The sequence below is a fragment of the Hipposideros armiger genome, unplaced genomic scaffold (assembly GCF_001890085.2).
Source record: "Hipposideros armiger isolate ML-2016 unplaced genomic scaffold, ASM189008v1 scaffold_206, whole genome shotgun sequence".
Classification (NCBI taxonomy): Eukaryota; Metazoa; Chordata; class Mammalia; order Chiroptera; family Hipposideridae; genus Hipposideros; species Hipposideros armiger.
Window position 1 is genome coordinate 1,504,171 of NW_017731556.1, and position 19,163 is coordinate 1,523,333.

At 34.3% G+C, this 19,163-nt stretch overlaps 1 protein-coding gene across 3 annotated transcripts in view; it reads right to left on the reverse strand.

Annotated features, from left to right (window-relative positions):
- Window positions 1–3,855: 3,855 nt before the first annotated feature.
- The window catches only part of PEX3 (peroxisomal biogenesis factor 3), a 33,875-nt gene continuing 18,567 nt past the window's right edge, over window positions 3,856–19,163 (reverse strand). For all 3 annotated transcript variants that reach the window (XM_019653756.1, XM_019653758.1, XM_019653757.1), the window contains exons 5-12: window positions 18,735–18,859; window positions 17,897–17,963; window positions 17,737–17,791; window positions 17,008–17,176; window positions 15,298–15,368; window positions 13,083–13,205; window positions 7,283–7,379; window positions 3,856–4,683 (exon numbers count right to left, since the gene is read on the reverse strand). In XM_019653756.1, coding sequence (XP_019509301.1) covers window positions 4,600–4,683; window positions 7,283–7,379; window positions 13,083–13,205; window positions 15,298–15,368; window positions 17,008–17,176; window positions 17,737–17,791; window positions 17,897–17,963; window positions 18,735–18,859 — 791 coding nt within the window. In that variant the 3' untranslated portion in view covers window positions 3,856–4,599. The remainder of the gene's footprint in view (window positions 4,684–7,282; window positions 7,380–13,082; window positions 13,206–15,297; window positions 15,369–17,007; window positions 17,177–17,736; window positions 17,792–17,896; window positions 17,964–18,734; window positions 18,860–19,163) is intronic.

Consider the following 19,163-nt stretch of genomic DNA (forward strand, 5'->3'; position numbering starts at 1 on the left):
CAAAAAAAAAAAAAGGAAGAAAACTCAAGCTCAAAAACAGTGTTATAGGAATCTTAAAAATAGGGTCATCTGTTTGAAGAATTTTTGAGACTAAAATCTGTCAACCACTTAGATTCTTACCCTGTCCACCTTTACCTTTACACATTGAGAATAAAGGAGAAAAGTGGAAATAGTTAAGCAAATTATAATTAGATGTAGGTAATGAGTAGCTATGATGGAGCTAATTGACAAAATACAAACCACCAACAAAATGAAAAGACAGCCCACTGAATAGAAGATATTTGCAAATGATAGACCTGATAAGGGATTAATATCCAAAATATATGAAGGACCCATAAAATGTAATACCAAAAAATTCAATTAAAAAATGGGCAGAGGACCTGAATAGAGATTTCTCCCAAGAGGACATACAGATGGCCAAAAGACATGAAAAGATGCTCAGCATCATTAATCATCAGGGAAATGAGAATTAAAATCACAATTATTACCTCACACCTGTCAGAATGAGTATCATCAATAAATCGACAAATAACAAGAGCTGAAGTGAATGTGGAGAAAAGGGAACCCTGTACAATGTTGGTGGGAATGTAAATTGGTGCAGCCACTATGGAAAACAGCATAGAGATCCCTCAAAAAACTAAGAATAGAGCTGCCATATGATCCAGCAATTCCACTTCTGGGTATTTATTCGAAGAAAATAAAAACATTAATTTGAAAAGATATATGTACCCCTATGGTCACTGCATCATTACTATAGTAATAGCCAAGATATGGAAGCAACCAAGAAGTTTATCAATAGATGAATGGATAGAGAAGATATGGTATATACACACAATGGAATATTGTTTAGCCATAAAAAGAATGAAATGTTGCCATTTGTGACAACATGGATGAACCTAGAGCATATTATGCTAAGTGAAATAAATCAGACAGAGTAAGACAAATATTGGATGAGCTCACTTGTATGTGGAATCTAAAATAACGAAAGTAATGAATAAACAAAGTGAAACAGAAACAGACCCACAGAAAGAAGCTGATGGTTGCCAAAGGGGAGGAGGGAAGGGGGGTGGAATGAGAACAAAAACAAAATTTAAATAAATGAGAACATACAGTTCAGCATTCAGGAGCACTGATAAAATGCTGTGATAATAACCAGGCATGATATATGAAAATATGAGAGCCCTAATTTAAATTTATTTAAGGTATATCTTGCTTATATGTGAAATGTACAACAACTGGGTCTCATAACAAGGATTTAAAACTATTCCAGCAAATTAGAATTATCTGTGGCACGGATGTCAAGAATTACAGTAAGAATAATGAAAAATAAGATCGCTCATGAACTGTTTTAAGCCAATAGTTTTTATCCCCCCAACCATTTAATCCTTTCTCCAGAGTAACTATGAGGCACAAAATTGCCTTGTTTGAATTTCAGTAACTTTTGATTTTTCTTTAATTGACTAGAGAGATATTGAAGGTAAACCAAAGTAGATTGTTAGACTGAATAATCTAGACATTGATATCATTTGAAATATGGACATCACTTTAATAAGATTCTGTCTCATTTTCTTAGGAGTGCCATAATGAAGCAACACAATTACTCTAAAAGGTCAGGCTATTCAAATATAAATTAGACAACAGAAAACAAGACAGATGTTTCACCTTCTGTTCAATTTTGTAAGTAAAAGATCTTGTTAGATAAAAATCTTCCTTAACTTTCAAATAAATAAATGGTCATACGAAGTTTTTATATACAGAGGGTGCCAAAAAAATGTATACACATTTTAAGAAAGGAAAACTGTATTAAAATTGTAATAATATGTAATGATAACAAAAGATGAATACAAGTCACGTTTGACTTCTGCAATTACAAGAGGTGCTCAAGGTGGTTCCCATCAGCGTCAGGACACTTCTGATTATGATGTTGACCACAGTGTCCACTTGTATACATTTTTTTGGCACTCCAGGTATATACACAGTAATAAACACATTTTACATGTTTGAAGGAGAAAAGTAAAAGCCATTTTAAGTAATCTCCATTTAACCAACTCACTAGATTAACTGATGCTCTCCTTGAAAAAGCAAACTGATTGATGGCTAGGGCAAGCTGCAAGCCTTTAGTTAGCTGGCTTCTGTCTGGTACACCCTTCATTTCGATTCCCACTTGCTGCAAAGTATGTTTACCAAGGGTTAGTTGAGCTTGTCATAGTGGGTTGAATACTATTATTATTGAACAATATTTTTGAATATTCCCCAACAATTCACGTCCACCCAGAAGCTCAGAGTGTGATCTTACTTGGAAATCGTGTCTTTGCAAATGGAAGTAAGGTTAAGTGTTGAGATAAGCTCATATTGAATGTGGGTGGGTCCTCCATAAGACCATCCTTATAGGAGACAGACGAGAACGCAGACACAGAAAAGATGAGCATGTGCAGACAGACAGAAATTGGCGTTATGCTGCTACAAGCCAAGGAAGGCCTGGGGCCACCAGAAGCCGGGTGAGTCAAGGAAGGGTTGGAAGGATTCTAACCGAGCGCGATCAGAGGGAGCATGGCCCTGCTTGCATCTTGATTTTGGACTTCTAAGTGCCAGAACTGCGGGAGAATAAATATTTCTGGTGATTTGAGGCACCGTTAGTCGTGATTTTTTATGAAAGCTCTAGGAAACTAACACACCAAACTGAAGATAAAGTTGAACTCTTTCTTATGATTACATAAACTGGTGACATGTATGTGTGAAGAGTTGTAGCTTCTGTGAAAACCAAGTTGAATAGAAAGTCTAGATAAAAATGTGTTACTTTTTTTTTTTAAGGTATTGGTTATTTAATTGTAGACAAAACAGTTCTAAAAAGGCTTGGGGAAATATGTGTAATGTAATGCATGTAATTTGTATAAAGACGGAGAAGGTCTATAAGCAGACCTGCACTGAAGAGGTAGAAAACGCCTCATTCCTACATTAAATAATTGCCAAATAAAAAATATATTTTAAGCTAAAATATCTAAGATGTGTTATTTTTTATGATACCCTGCTTTAAATGTTTTATATTAACCGAACAACTTAAGGGACCCAGACGAGGGCTCTTACTGTACTGTTAGAAGACAAATTTGCAATGTCCAAGGCCAATTAGCTTCAAGTCATTGGTTTTTACCTTATCACCTCTTCAATTGCCATAAGTCTATAGATGCAGATGATTCTGGGTGATAATTTTCATTTTTAGTTGATCAGCTTTCTGTTCTTACAAGGCCACACCTGGTTCAGTCTCATATTTTCCTTGGATGAAATCCTGGGTTAATACTGCTGGAAGAGATGCCCTATTACACACACATTCACTAATTTTCAGAAATGCAGTCTCTCTGTCACTTTTTCTATTAGAAAAAAATCATTACATTCTGCCACATTTTGAAAAGAAGCATTTGCTCTCCTCTCCACCACTGCATTTTTTTTTTTAAACATTCTTGACACAGACTCCCAAGCAGTTGGCTTCGGGCCTGGCCTAGCCTTAGAAGAGGCTTCACAATTCATTTTCTACCTTCCACTATTGAGCTATATGTTATGTTGGAGTAACATAAAATGATATTACTGAAAATATTCTTATATTACTGATACATTATTCATTTATCTTTGCCCTAATTATCCTTATAAATACAGCACTATAGATTTACTAGAGACAGTGAATTATTTCTTTTCAGAAAGAAATGCTATTTACTATTTTCTAAATAAACAAGTTAAAAGAAAGCAACAATTATATCACCAGATAAAGTGAAAGTTGAAAGCTAATATTTTCCCAAAAGTAACAGCAAAAATGCTATGAAACAAATAAATTAATAGAGTTGAAGTATTAACTCAACAAAACCATATTTTACTAAAATATTTTATTGCAATAAGATATCCACTGCTCAAAATCAATACAAAGTAAGTTATTAAAATTATTTACATACAAATGAATGAAACTATGTAGTTAATAGCTGTGAGTGAACAGCATCAACACAATTTTAGCCTCTAAATCACTATATAATTTTCTAAGGATTGTAAACAATAGTAAAGAAAAAAATCCCGATCATGGTTGGTAAATTCACTGATTTCCATAAAAAGAAAAGTCCTCCATCAGGTACATTTAAGACAAACAATTGATTCCTTTGAAGAGTAACTGGAGGAAAGTCTGATTTACACACCTGTACACTACAGTCCGGTGAACTTTATGATTGGTTAAATAGCATATTTTCCAAACTTCACACCTATTTCCCAACAGAGTTTACCTCAGTATTAATGTCAAAGTATACTGAATTTCAAATATTAAAAAAAGTATCTACATTAGTTTTCAGTTTGAAACTAATATCCATGGTGTAACAAATTCTGATATTTGCGCTGTGTCCATTCAGATATGCCCACAAAAACCAGTCTGTTTATGAGTTTAAAAATCCATTAAGATGACAAATAAATCTGTTTCATTCTGAAATGAAAACTTTGATTAAGAATATAGTTTTATTAGGCATTTTGGTAACAAATCATTACCCTATATAGTTGACTTATTCTGTATATTTTTAAAAGTAAATGAAGTCCACTGAAGTTTTTTTTTTTTGAAAAAAACCCCAACAAAACTCATTTCTCCAGTTGCTGGGGAGTACTAAAAGCTTCGTAGACATTAGCCGCAAAGTCTCTCACTTGCTCCATCATCAACAGATCCTAGCAAAGATGACAATAAAATGTTACAGTTTGTAAAAAGTACAGATAATTTGAGTTCATTTCTGAAATCAAGCAATGAATTTAGGTCTTAAGTTGTGTGGCATGAAGGCCAAAAAACAAACCATTTAATGAAAGGACTATTTTTTTCTTACAATAAATTCTAGGAGATATTTATTGTTTAGGTTCTTATATGAGGGATGGTAGGTATGCTAAGTATTCAAGTGTGATTCTGAGAAAAGACCCAAAAATGGTCTTCAAATGCATTTTTCTGTGTGCCAAGTGCTACATAAGTATCTGTTGAGTAAAGGATTACAATACTAATGATACAAGTCTAAAGGTACTTTTGCTGGAGGCTGACATGATGTGGTTGAGGTATATTAATTTCTAGAGGACTTAATATAGAATATATGTAGTATGTCATGTGATACACACAAAAATAAACCACACATATGCACTTGAGAACAGGGTTCTTAAGGCATTTGTGAATGAAAAGGAAAAAAATTACATCTTTATTTTCATTAACCTTTAACTAAAATCTAGCACTTTCTTCAATCATGAATGTAAGCAACAATGTAAACATACATCTGTGATAGTAGTAGCAGAACTTGTGAATTTGTCTTCATTAGAAATCAGACATTTTCATGTCATGATAGTTGTAGAAGTTACATGAACTGCCATTACAGCTTGTTGTTTAATGTGTGAACAAAGAAGCAATCTTGCTACATCAATTAAACTTTAAAAAGTATTTTGAAAACTATGTAATTGGTTTCCTTTAAATCCTATGCATTTTACAATATGCATTTATAGATATTATTCTCAGAAGGGGTCCATAGACTTCATCAGACTGTGAAAAGATCCTTGACACAGAAACAGTTAAACGCCGCTGTGAGGCAGAGAACTAGGAAGTGAGCCTAAGCTTTGTGTTCCCTCTTAAGTATTAGAAACCTAAGTGAGCTTTAGATAAGTCTTGATCTCATGTCTAAATTCTCTGAACGCCATTCGGCATTTTAACTCATAGAAATCATAGTTAAAAAAATTGGTGGAAGTCTTGTCAATTAATAGCCTATTATGTAAATTTAATCTACATCCAGTCACACTTCAGAACTTCGTAAACATTAGTATCAATGGTATTTTTACTAGATTGAAACCTTTTGTTATCATTATCAATTATACAGATTTTAATTAAGGAGCACATAAGTTACTTAAGCACTAAAGTTTGCGGTGTTGTATCACGCTTGGTGGTATTCACCGCTTGTCTGTCAAGATCTGAAGAGCCGAGTGGTGTAGCCGGAGACTTGATGAGAGTGGAGAAAGGTCAAGTTAAGGTTTACATGCCAGAAGTTACAATCTTTTATTCCCACGCTGATATACATGTGAAAATTAAGTTAAAAATTAAGTGTTTAATGTAAAAACATTTGAGCTTAAATTAAGTTTAAAATTAAGTGAAATGAGATCAGCTTTATTCACTCTTCCTTCTGCAGTATGAAAGCCTAACTCTCACGGGTGAGCAAGATGGCACAGAAGACTGAACAGAACAATGAGGGAAAATAAGCATGTGAAGGACAAACTGACGACACTGTACAGAGAAAGGAAGAAATACAGCCCAAGTCTCAGTGCTCTTCATGTTGCTGAGTAGCAAGTCCACAGAGAGAACCCTTTCACTTGTCTGAGACATATGGCACTGAGAATACGCCATCTTTGCGCTGAGGCCTCGGGCCTCTTCTCTGCACATCACTGCAGTAGGTTGGAGCTGAGGTGTACCGCAAGGAAGCTTTTACTTGTAATGCAGTTTCCAAGTTTGAAAATGACGCAGAAAAAAAAATTTATGTGGATTCAAAGTAATCCTTTTAATAATATCTCTCACTCAATGCATTCTAAAATGCTTTCCTAAGAAAGAAGGAGTAATAGGTAGTCTAGTGAAAAAATTTCAGTAACCTACTGTCTATGCAGCTTTTAGTGAGCAGATTATTGGTGTACTATTAATAGTTATCCAGAGGGTGCCAAAAAATGTATAAACGTTTTAAGAAAGGAAAAACTATTAATTGTAATACTCAATATATACCTATAACAAAAGATGAATACAAGTCACGTTTGACTTCAGGAATTACAAGAGGTGCTCGAAGTGGTTCCCATCAGCGTCCAGACACTTCTGATTACGGTGAACTACTGCGTGGGCATAGATAACATCGCTTAAATGTATATACATTTTTTGGGCACTCCCAGTATTTGTTATTAAAATGTTTTACTTCTCTACAAAATTTTTTTGGTTTTCCTCAAAATTTGAGGACCTGATCTGCCTCAAGGCTGAGTATTCTCACTAGCACAACTTAACTGTAAACTGACCACTAGAACGTATCTGGACTAAAATGCAGTCTGACAGGTGTAGGATTATAACACGGAGACAGGAATTTCCAACCTCATAAATTTGCCATGATACTTTCTTACTCTCATGGGCCACTCTATCACATTACATATGGTTTCAAGTTTTTGGTTATTTTTGAACAAACATCATAGGAGAGAAATGTAATTTTATGTTAGGCAAACAGGGCCACCTCCAAAAATACAATCTATTTATAATACTCCAAAGCCTTCTTCTTACCTGAACAAAATGAGTAGGTGTTTCACTGCAAACTGAATGGATCTGTCCATTTACTATTGGAATTATCTTAGCTAAAGGCAGGCTGACACTGGAAAGACTGAAAAATCACAGTAATAATTATTATCTAAAAATTTCTTACAGATATTTAACATTTTAATTATAAAATTAATAAATAGCTATTGAAAAATACACAGAAATGTATTCATAAGAAAATAAAAATCACATATAATTCTACCACCTAGAAAAAACAACTATACTTGACATCGTGGTTAACTTCTTCAAGTAATTTTTATGCATATCAATGCTTGTTTTTTTAACGGACAACTGTAACCTCCAAAGCAATAACTGTCTTGACTTTTTATTCATGTAAGCATTTTTCATCTTATTAATATTTTTCCCGGGGGCGGCTGGTTAGCTCAGGTGGTTAGAGCACAGGCTCTTAACACCAAGGTTATCAGTTCGATTCCCACATGGGCCAATGAGCTGCGCCCTCCACAACTAGATTGAAGACATTAAGGACTTGACTTAGAGCTGATGGGTCCTGGAAAAAACACTGTTCCCCAATAAAGTTTAAAAAAAAATATTTTTCCCAAAGTTGTTTTTTAATGATTATATAGTAATCCATCTATCTGACAATTTGTATCATCAGCTCCCTAGATTGGGCATTTAATTTTTTGCCTAATTTTCCTTAATATAATAACTCTTTGTATTAACATGGGATTATTGGGTCAAAGGGTATGAATATTTTTAAGGTTTAAAATGTACATTTAAAAAATAAAATAAAATGCATATTGCCAAATGCCTTCTGCTTTTCCAGCAGTGTGAGAGAATACCCGCTCCATCCATGCCTTCTTTCTAAAATGTCAAGCATTATCTTTTTCTTTAATCTTTGTAGGTCTGATAGTTGAAAATGGTATCTCAACAGTTTTGGTATTTCTCTTAATTACTAGCAATGTTTAATGCTTTTTCTCTCCACTCCAGTGAACTGTACCATTACTTATCCGGCTGTGTAAGCAGAAAACCTAAGCATTATCTTTGGCACTCGCTTCTCCTATATTCTATACCCAATCGCTCCACAGTCTTAAATATTTCTTAAATGTGTCTACTTTTCCCCAGTGCCAAACCTAGTCCAAACTAAGCATTATCTTTTGTCTGGACTACAGCAATGACCTTCCAACTTGTAAGTATTCAATAAACATTTGTGAGATGAATAAATGCTATGTGTGATTATGTATAATGACTGTTAAGTGATTATATATGATATGTGATTATGTACGATATGACTGTTAAAAAACAGATTTGTGTGTCTTCGACAGAAAACAAATTTTTGCCTTCAACAGAAATTGAAGACACCACTATCATACAAGGCCCGTGAGGTTAGGTACCGTGTCTGCTTTACTTGCTGCATTATTCTAGCACTTAGTAAAGGGCCTCGCGTGCAGTGTGTGCTCAATTCGTACTTGTTGAACTGATTAGTAAAAGTCTTCATTCATCTACTGCTATGTCCCACCCCAACTTCCACTTTCCCCAGTCCTTCTCCATAAAGCAATCAAAGCGATCCTACAAAGTTAAACCCTGCCACTTCCCTAGTGGCTCCCAGCAGTCTCAAGCCGACAGCCATAATTTGTACGTGCTGAATTCCTGCCCCAGCTTCATCTCACACCATTCTTTTCCCCGGTCCGTTGGTTCTGCTGCCACACCTGCTTGCTTCCAGGTCCTCAAAGTGAACCTTTGTCCCCTGGTCTTCAAATCTTTGGCCTGTGTCTTCTGCCCTAAATGCCAACTGCCTCACTCTAGTCCAAGGCCGTATTTCATAGTCGCTCATTTTTAAATTTTCAGTTGAAATTATTTCCTCAGGGAAAAATCTGCTTGACTTTTCGTGTTTGTGCAAATACTTCTATTGCATGTTCAATGTCTTTTCCTTTGTAACACTTATAATAGTTTGTACAATCATGTTCACTGTTTCTCCTACCAGGTTGTAAGATCCGTGAGGGTAGAGACTACTACAGCACTTGGTACATAGCATGTGTTCAATGAATAGATGTTAGATGAAGGGACAGATGGGCCATTTCTCTCTGCTCTTTTGTGAAGTATCTGTTTGTGTCTATGACCATTTCTTTCTATGGGTGTTTTCTTCCTTAACTGATGTGTATATAATGCCATTAACTTCTTTGTATGACACACATAGTTTGCAAACATTTCCCCCAATATTATCATTTGCATTTAATATTGAATATAAAGTTAATAAAACTTGTTTGATCTATAAGTTTTAAATTTTACAATAAAACCTATCATTTTGTTTGTCTAAAGTTTTCCTTCATTCTTAGAAAGATTTCTTCCATTTTGAGATCAAATACTCGTTTTCTATCAGTTATGTTTTTAGTTTAAACCTCCTGGATACACACACACACACACACACACACACACACACACGCATGTGCACACACACACACAATATGTATGGTATAGGAGGGCTCTAACTTTATTATTATTTTACAGTTAGTCACTGTAAAATGACTATTTGTCTTATCATTTATGAAATAATATAGCTCTTCCTCATCTTCATCATGTGCCAATATCCTGCATATTTTAAAGTCTGTTTCTGGATGTTACATACTATTCCACTGATTTATGTACTCTTTTATGAATAACATATTATTCTAATAACTGCACCTCATATTATATGTTCTATAGGTGAAGTACATTCATTCCTCTACTTTTTCAATAACTTCTTAAATATTCTCACCTTTTATTCCTCCAGATCACTTTTACTGTCAATTTCTCAGGTTCAAAAATAAAGCAACCACTAATACCATTAATGGGATTTTAATGGTACTTTGGCGACATTTACAGATTAATTTTGGGAGGCTAACTTCACAATTTTAGTTGATTTGGATTTCTAAGTATAAAATCATGTCACGTTTATATAACAATAATTTTTCCCCCCTCCCTTTCCAAAACTGATATACCGGTATCATTTTCTGAGGGTAAGAATTTAAACTTGGAAAGTCAAGAGTAAGCTAACAGTTCATTTCATAGTAATAAATGTTCAGGAAGTTGTCTATTTGCAAGATAAATATATAAAAATTTCTGCATTTGGTTCTCAAAATTGGTCATTTTCCAGCCTTACAGCATTGGTTAGAATAATGATGCTGAATAAATATGTCAGTAGTGACCATCTTTTTAAAAATTTTGTAAAAAATAAATTTATTGGGTAACATTGGTTAGTAACATTATATAAGTTTCAGGTGTACACCTTTCTAATCCATCATCTGTATATTGCATTGTGTGCTTACCAGCCAAAGTCTAGTCTCCTTTTGAATAGTGACCCTTTTTATATTATTTTTAAATTTAATGGAAATAATTCTAGTGTTTTAACATTAATACAATATTTGCTTTTGATTTCAAATATTCTTTTATTATATAAAAAGTATTTCTTATTTCTAAAAGAGGTTTTATTAATAATAAATGCTAAGTTTTATTGAATGCCTTTTCAGTAACACTGAAGATGATTTTTTTTTGTGTGCCACTTATTAATGTTATGGAGTACTGTTATAGATTTCTTAATGCTTTATCCATCTTAGTAGTCTTAAAATAAATCCTAACTAGTCAGTGTGGAAGAATAATTAAAAATTCCAGTTTCTGATATGAGAAAGAAGTGATTGAACATATGGCTTTACTACTTGCTAGCTGTTTGACCTCAAGTTATTTCATTTTCTCTTAGTTTCCTCACCTGTAAAAAGAGGAAGATAATAGTAGTTACTTCCTAAGGTTATTTTAAAAAATTCAATGAGCTAATGTTCTGAAAAATACCTATCATTATACTTGCACATGGAAAAGGAAGTATTGGTTGCTATACATTTCTGGATTTCATTTGCTTATATTTTATTTAGGGTTCTTATATCTATATTCATACTTTAAGTCTATGCAGTTTTCCTTTCAGGTTCTATCTTTATTCATTATATTTTATATTGGCTTATTACTGGTGATAGAAAATTTTTTTTTTTTTTTTAGCTGAGCCATCCTGCCACCTGTTGGTAGCTCAGTGGCAGCTCAGCTCGGGCTGTGAATCGAACCCGTTACCCTGTTGCTCAGATCTCACACTCTTGAGTGAGCTCTTAACCAGCTGAGCCACTCGGCCGGCACTGATAGTAAATTTTTTGATTCTTAAATTTTATTATACATATAGTAGTACATACACATACATGCATGTTATATATAGTATATAACTATACACATAAATATAATTTGAGCTATTTTTAGTTTGCATCACTTTTCAATTGATTCTCTTGAGGGTTCTGGATTATTAATTGTAGTACAAATAAGTAATGATATTTTCTCTCTTTTCCAATAGTCGAAAACCTTTTTTCTTAGGTTTTCTTAGACTCATTGTGATGGCTAGAACTTCCATGATATGTTAAACAACAGGAATGACAGCAGGCATAATGGGAATATTTCTATTATTGAATATAAAGTTGGTTATTGACACGAAAGAAAAAAACTTAGGAAATATCTACTGAGTGCCTGGTGTATATGATGAAATATGAAAGGGCAAATACGACCTTGAGAGGAGGCTCAAAATGTAACTAAGGAATAAGACTACAGTTTAAGGTAAAACCTGTCGGTTGCGTGTGAAAAGTACGGATGAGTACTACGAGAGTTCAGAAAAGGAAGACTATCAATGGCTGATGTGCTTGCAGCAAAATTTTACAATTCTTCTGTGTTTAAGATCAAGTATTTGTTCATGTTAAAACAACTATTACAATTCTTTATTACCACTCAGGAAATAACTAATACCTTGCTAGGTAGAGATTATAGTGAAATTTTATTAATTGGAACACCTTGGTTTAGGGAGTATATAGGGACTCAAATTTATTTTTGTATAATATAAAGAATTGCTAAAAAAGATCTTAGGATGATATTTGAATTGCTTCAGAAAATAAATTTTATGGCTGTAAGCATTCCATAGCCTCAATGTTAAGTGCAAATTATTTTTTGTACAATAAAGAAGGGTCCTGAGAACTGGGCAAATAATAATCTCTTGCCCTATGTATTTAAGAATTAAATGACATTGCACCTACATACTGCATATCAGTTACTGTTTCCCGTTTTTAATGGGTGAGTTTATAGTCAGTTAACATTGATTAAGTACCTATTATTTTCTGAGTTTAATATAAAAAACAGGGGTTCTTAGAAGTGTAAAGTCTAAGAGGAGATCCAAGGTGCTCATGTTGAGATGATAAGGATATAATAAAACCATAAAATACCTTTGGCAGCATGAATCTATGATTTAGTAACTGTTATGATTCAAGGTACTAACAATAAGGGCTGAAAATGAACACATTTATGTAGTTGTAGAACTAGCAGATAATTCATCAAATGGAAATCTACAACAGGAATGCCTGGTTATTATAATGACCAAAGTATTGGGTTATGTAGGCCAATTATGGCTTGCAATGCTGGAATAAAATGAGAGAATACATTAAAACTTAAAATATTTTCAGTTTTATATTCTAAAGAGTTAAAGAAAACCCAATAATTGGAATTTGGCCTATAAATCGGTAGTTTCATAACTTAAGTACTTCTATGTAGTGGAAAAATTGGGGAAGAAATAAAAGTTTTAATATTGAAGGCAGAGGGAGTTCTAATGAAGGGGTCATTGGTTTAAGAGAGTTTAATTTGTTGAAAAATGAGCATTCAAATTTATCCTCTAATTTTTTTTTGTTACCTGAAACAAAAAAATAAACACACCCAAAGCACTATTTTATTAGATTGATAACATTTTTACACGTCATCTTACCTATTCATGGAGTTACCATGTTGCAGGTCCTGTTCAGTAGGTCGAAAGAACTCAGCCATATTGTCTAGAAGTCTACTAAAACCTCGGTTTAAACAGGTATTCAAAACTGTACTAAAATCTGGACTACACAAAATAAGAAGAATAAGTTACTTTTTAAGATTCTCAATGGAAAAGAAATTAAAAAACTGTGGCTACCTTTGACAGCCACCAACATTTCTAGTCATAGTCTAGTTTTTACAGCCTGTAACACTATAAAAATATATCAAGGAGTCAATCTTTAAAATTACCATAAAAGTGAGCTTATTATTTAATGCAACACAATGAGAATATTCATTCATTTCTCTAGATTTTCTTAGTCAGCATTTTGTACAATGTATTTTTACAAATATCAATAATAGTATTACTTCTCTTGAGGAAACTCTTGAAGAGAAATCCTCTTATAGTCATAGATTATTGATTTACTTTACATACTCCATCATGAAATCCCAGTGATTTAGGAAATGTTATTAAACTGTACAGATGAGGAACTGGATACTCGCGGGATGAAGAAATTTGTCTGATGGTATGTAATTAGTAAATAGAGGAGCTAGAATTTGAACTCTGGACTTTTTGACCTTAAAGTTCAAGCTCTTCTCATTATACCATATTAGTACTATACAAAAAACTCTTTGATATAAAGAATAAAATATGTGTGCTATGACAGTTAGAAAATGCCTAGTTGAACAGATTAGTTCTATCTTTGACATGCAGAAATCTCAATCTAGGTCAACTCATGGGAGTGGAGGGCTAAGGCTATAAATTTGGGAATTATTAGCATACAGACAGTAGTGAAAGCAATAGGGGTATATAAAATTACTTGAGGCACGTGAGGATGAAAAAACAAATACCTGGGAAACACTAATGTTTAAAGGAAAGACAGACACAGAGAAACCTAAGAAGAAATTATCTGAGAGTTGAGAGAAAAATGAAGAGATTATACTGCCATAGAAGCCATATGAGAAAAGAATTTCAAGCACGGCTTGATCCACAGCATCAGTTATGAGAGAGAGGTCAAGTAAGATGTGTATTACGGATTAACTGGATTTGGCAAATGATCACCGGTGACCTTTTCTAGAGCTTCATAGAGTGATTTGGTGGAAACCTGAATAAGAAAAAAGGGGCGATCGCTACTGCCGAGAGTCAAGGGGCTAGGACGGGATGAATTCGGAGTGTCGATTCAGTACCTGAGTTAACCTAAAAATTTGATCTTCTTCAAGATTATGAAAAAATATAAGCAGAAGATAGAATTTCCTCAGAAAACAGAACTAGAGAAATGGTCTTAAATTATCTTTAAAAGAGGTTTTGATATTTTAATCACTCAAGCTAAAGTGGGAAGGACTGGTATTACTGCTCCGATTTTACAATGATAAAACTACCTCAAAGCGTTTAAGTAGCTCAATCAGGGTGACAGCTAATAGGAGAGTCAGCTTTCAATCTAGGTCTTCTGGTCTTCTAAAGTATAGTTTGGTGCCTGGCTGTCTTCTGGGTGATTTAAAATAGTAATACTCAGTTTAGGGAAGATGTGAAATTTTTATCACTTAAAGTTTTAGACTATAATCTATCCTGAAAGGGTTAGGGGCCGTAGTTTTCAAAATTGAGAGGGGCGGGGAGAGAGAGAAAGTGAGTGTGTGTGTGTGTGTGTGTGTGTGTGTATGTGTGTGTGTGTGTACATGAAGACTGGTTGAAGCTGGCCAGCTAGCTCTGGCTTGCAAGAGCATCTCTTCCCAACTCCCCAAGTCAGCACTGAATGACTTAAAGTAGTTGGTGGTCAGAACTGCTGCGGTTACCATTTCGGTTTTTTTTTTTACATAGGTGGTTCTTAAACATTTACTCTTTACTAGTATATACTGGGTATACCAGATTCATCCTTGAATGCTTTTTTCAAAATATAAATGCTAACTATTTTCCAGTCCCCCAAGTATATCAGAATCTCTAGGCTAGGGAAGTAGGTGAGTAAGACATGGGTTATCTTGAAAAAAATCTCTGCTTCCTTCCCCCCACTAATAAGAGAACCACTAACTTAGGTAGGAGACCCTACCTACAGGCAGGACAACAGATTCAAAAATTAATTTTAACAAAACATTATGCTGAATACATTGTTCAAGAAAGACTAAAAAAAGGTCATAGTACAATCAAAATAGAAACACACATTTTCTGTTACACGCAGTATACATACCTTTCCAACATGTCTCTAGTCTCATTGAGTAGTTTAATAGTGGTGACGTCTCTAGGAGAAAGCCCACAGGCCTGTGAAATTAAAATGCCACACTTCAGGTTTCAAATATTAGCACAGGGTTATCATGAAACTAGTCATATTAATAAACTCAAGGGTTCAAGAAGTCTAAAAGTTTATGTTCTATCAACAATTTAAAAAATGTTAAACTTAAAAAACTATAAAGACGCATATGTACAGGTGAGTAGTATTTAAAACATGAGTCAAAGTAAAATTATACTTTGCAACAACTTTGTTTATCTGGCCTCTCTTGGACACATTTCTAGAATATACTTTCAAAGAAAAAAATAGTCTTTGAGGTCGCAGAGGCCTGGAATATTTTTTTTTCTTTTATTGGTAAGACATTTTATCAGGACACGTATGTGTCTTTTTCATCAATCTACTCTAGTCTGGGGCTCTGTGTGTCTTTTCGATCTCAAGATTTAGATTTTAATTCAATTCAGCAAGATGTGGTCTATCATTCCTCTCTTCACCTGTTCTTTTGAATCATTTTCTTTTTTAGTTCCACTGTCAAATTTTAAAATTTGGAAACTGTTTTATCATTTCAGGAAGCTTTTTTAATACTCTTATTGCATCTCCTTAAGATTCTATTTGTAGGTAACTTTTCCCCTGTTTCTTTCATTAATTCTGTCCCATCTGTTCTGCTTGTTCATTTTAGTCTCCATCCTGCAAGGATGCCTTAAATGGGTTGTGACTTCTTTTTGGCCTACTCATGAATGTAGGGTCTCTCAGCATCCAAACCAGTCTATCTTTGGGGTCTTTAAGGGAGGGAAAAACCTGCAAGCAACAAAAAACATGGCAGTCTTTGTTCTAATGCCAAGGCATGGCATGGGGGCCTTTCTGGCTTAAGGCTTTTTTAGTGGTCAAGTGAGAGAGATTCTTTTCTTAACTGCAAAGAATGGGTACAATCCACTCACATATGAAAAAAACCAGTAATTATTTTAAAATGAAGTATATAACCTGCAATCTTTGGCATCTTATTATTCTTAATCAATGCATTAACTACCAGTTGCTACCAGTGTGTAGCAACACCATGGTAGATAACTGTTAGATTAGGCATTTGTTTCCCAACTGGATGACTACGACTTCCTTCAGTCCATTTGATACTGCCATTATTGATTTATTTTAAAAGGTAAATGTGACTGTGGTGTTGGCCTGATTAAAATTTACCTTCTTTGTCTATAAGTTGAAGTTCAGACTCTTTATCTTGGCATACAAAGCAATTCACAATCTTGCCCCAACTATCAGCTCTATCTTTTGCTACTTGATCTCATAGAAATACACTCTAGCCACATGAATTGGTCTCCTGAGTTTCCCATGGACAATGTAATTGTAACTGTAATGTATAATAATATAACAGTAATTTCAGTAACCAATTGTCCTATTCATTGTATATCCTGATCATACATCATAGTATCTGGTACATAACTAATACCCAATAAAAATTTGCTGAATATCTAAAATTATAAATGTTTCTAAGTAGAAGTCAGTCATATTTGAAATTTGTTTTCTAAATTAATGAGGTTTTACTTAAATTATTGAAATATATGTCCTTAAATCACTTACCTCAGACATCTAAATTTTAAAGACAGTAAAAAAAAAAATTTTAAATATAGAGTAAGTGGTTTGGTTACACGGTTATGAATTAAGCACCTGAACTGCTAATGGAGTTTCTTCATCTGGCATCATATAATGGCATAATAAAGGTTTGGATCCATCTTTATTAATCCAAGAAGAAGATTTATGCTGCTCAACGAGATTCCTGATTTCTTTTAGTTTTTGCTCCAAGTCCGAAAGGGACAGAGAATGTTTAAGAGAAACACTAGAAACAGAGAAAAGGAAACTGAGATGAACTGAAACTGTGTGACACATCCCACGTATACTCTTCCTAACTGGTGACTACCTGGGATCCTGTTTCATCCAGTCAAACCTGAAACTGCTGACGGTGAAATCACTAGAGTAGATTAAGAAATCAGCCATCAGTTAAGGGGCATTATTACAGAGCCAAGAAAAATCTTGCTGCAGATTTCACAAGAAAACTCCCACTGTAATTATAGATATTACTAGTATAAATGGGAGATAAACTCTTCAGAGGAAGATTTTAAAGTAGCGCTTTTATCTTATGACCCAAATGTTTCTGGTTTGTTTGGAAATCAATCAATCAATAATGAAACATTAAAACCTCCCTTAGTACCAAAAGGTTGATAATGGTGAAGAAAATGGATTCCACAATTCAGTATCCAAGGGCGGTGTCTGTCTTACGTTACAAAGAATTTCACAAACCACCATTTGTCAAGTTTCATTAGCTTCACTAGAACAATTCTGATTTTTCTTTTATTCTTCAGAATAAGGAAGTCAGAAAAGCCAAACGAAATGCCTCACCTTCCTAAAATCTTCTGCACAGCTTGTTTAATGACAGTGATCAATTCTGTCAGACCTGTTAAAGGAAAGACAAACATAGAAGCCTTGTTTACTTTCTAAATTCCTCAGTAATACACAGGAATGAATTACAACAGTTTAAAAGTAATAAATAGAATCTCACCGTCTCCAAGGAGGTGTTGAATACTTGACAAATATTGCTGTTGGACATCTGGGGGAGCAAGAACTGTCTGTACAAAGAGAAATAAGGTTAAATTACTCAGTATTACTAATAAATAAATACTACTTTCAGTATAACTTGAGCAATTTTCAGGACCTGGAATAACAGGCAAAATAATACTTTTTTTTTTTTTAAGTTGGGGAATTGGGGGAGGGGACCAGCCAAGCTGTTCTTCAGTCTTAGTTGTGGAGGGTGTCAGTCGCCATCTGGCTTCCCGCTGGCAGCTCGTGGCCTCTAAGCTCAAGGTGCTATGTTACAGTCTTAGTTGCAGGTGGGCGTAGCCACCATCCCATGCGGGAGTCAAACCCAGCAGCCTTGTTGTTAAGAGTGCATGCTCTACCCACTGAGCCATCCGGGCGGCAGCTCAGCTCAAGGTGCTGAGTTCAGTCTTAGTTGCAGGCGGGCATAGCTCACCATCAAACAGGCAGTCTTGCTGTTAGGAGCATGTGCTCTCACCAGCTGAGCCATCCTGCCACCTGTTGGCAGCTCAGCGGCAGCTCAGCTTGGGCGCAGCATCACTGGTCCATGTGGGAATCGAATCGGCGGCCCTGTTGCTTAAGAGCTCAACTCTTAACCAACTGAGCCACTTGGTCAGTCAAAATAATTCCCTTTAATGTAACAAAAAATCTAGTTTCAAAATACAAAAAATAATAATGCTAAAAGTTTACAGTCACATGAAATATAAAGATATTTTATAGAAATTATTGGAAAAATAATATTCGGTTAAATTTTGAACCTCCTGAAACAAAGGGCAATATCTATTTAAGTCTTTTAAACTTACGGTGCCATTTTTGCCAACTGCTGCATTATCCAGGTAAATGTATCCACCAATAATGTTTAACTGGACACGCAAAAGAACAACCAACATACAGGTACTATATACAGCTACGATACTTCTTGTGAAACCTTTTATGGAGAAAAGAAAACCGTTTGGTACTATTATTAAAACACAAATAAATGTGTAAAATCACAAATTACCCCTATGGTTATTGTTTCATAAGATGACTTTAAAAATACATTTTGTAACAGTTTTGTACTAAAATATATCAATTCAAAATATTTCAAAGTGTATCTCCTTACAACTATTTAATGTAAATTAAGTATTATGTCTTAATTGAAACAATAACATACGTTGAGTTAAGGGTTACATATTATCAGCTTTAAAAGGAAAACAAGAGGACTGGGAAGCTAAGAGTTGCAGCCTCAGAAC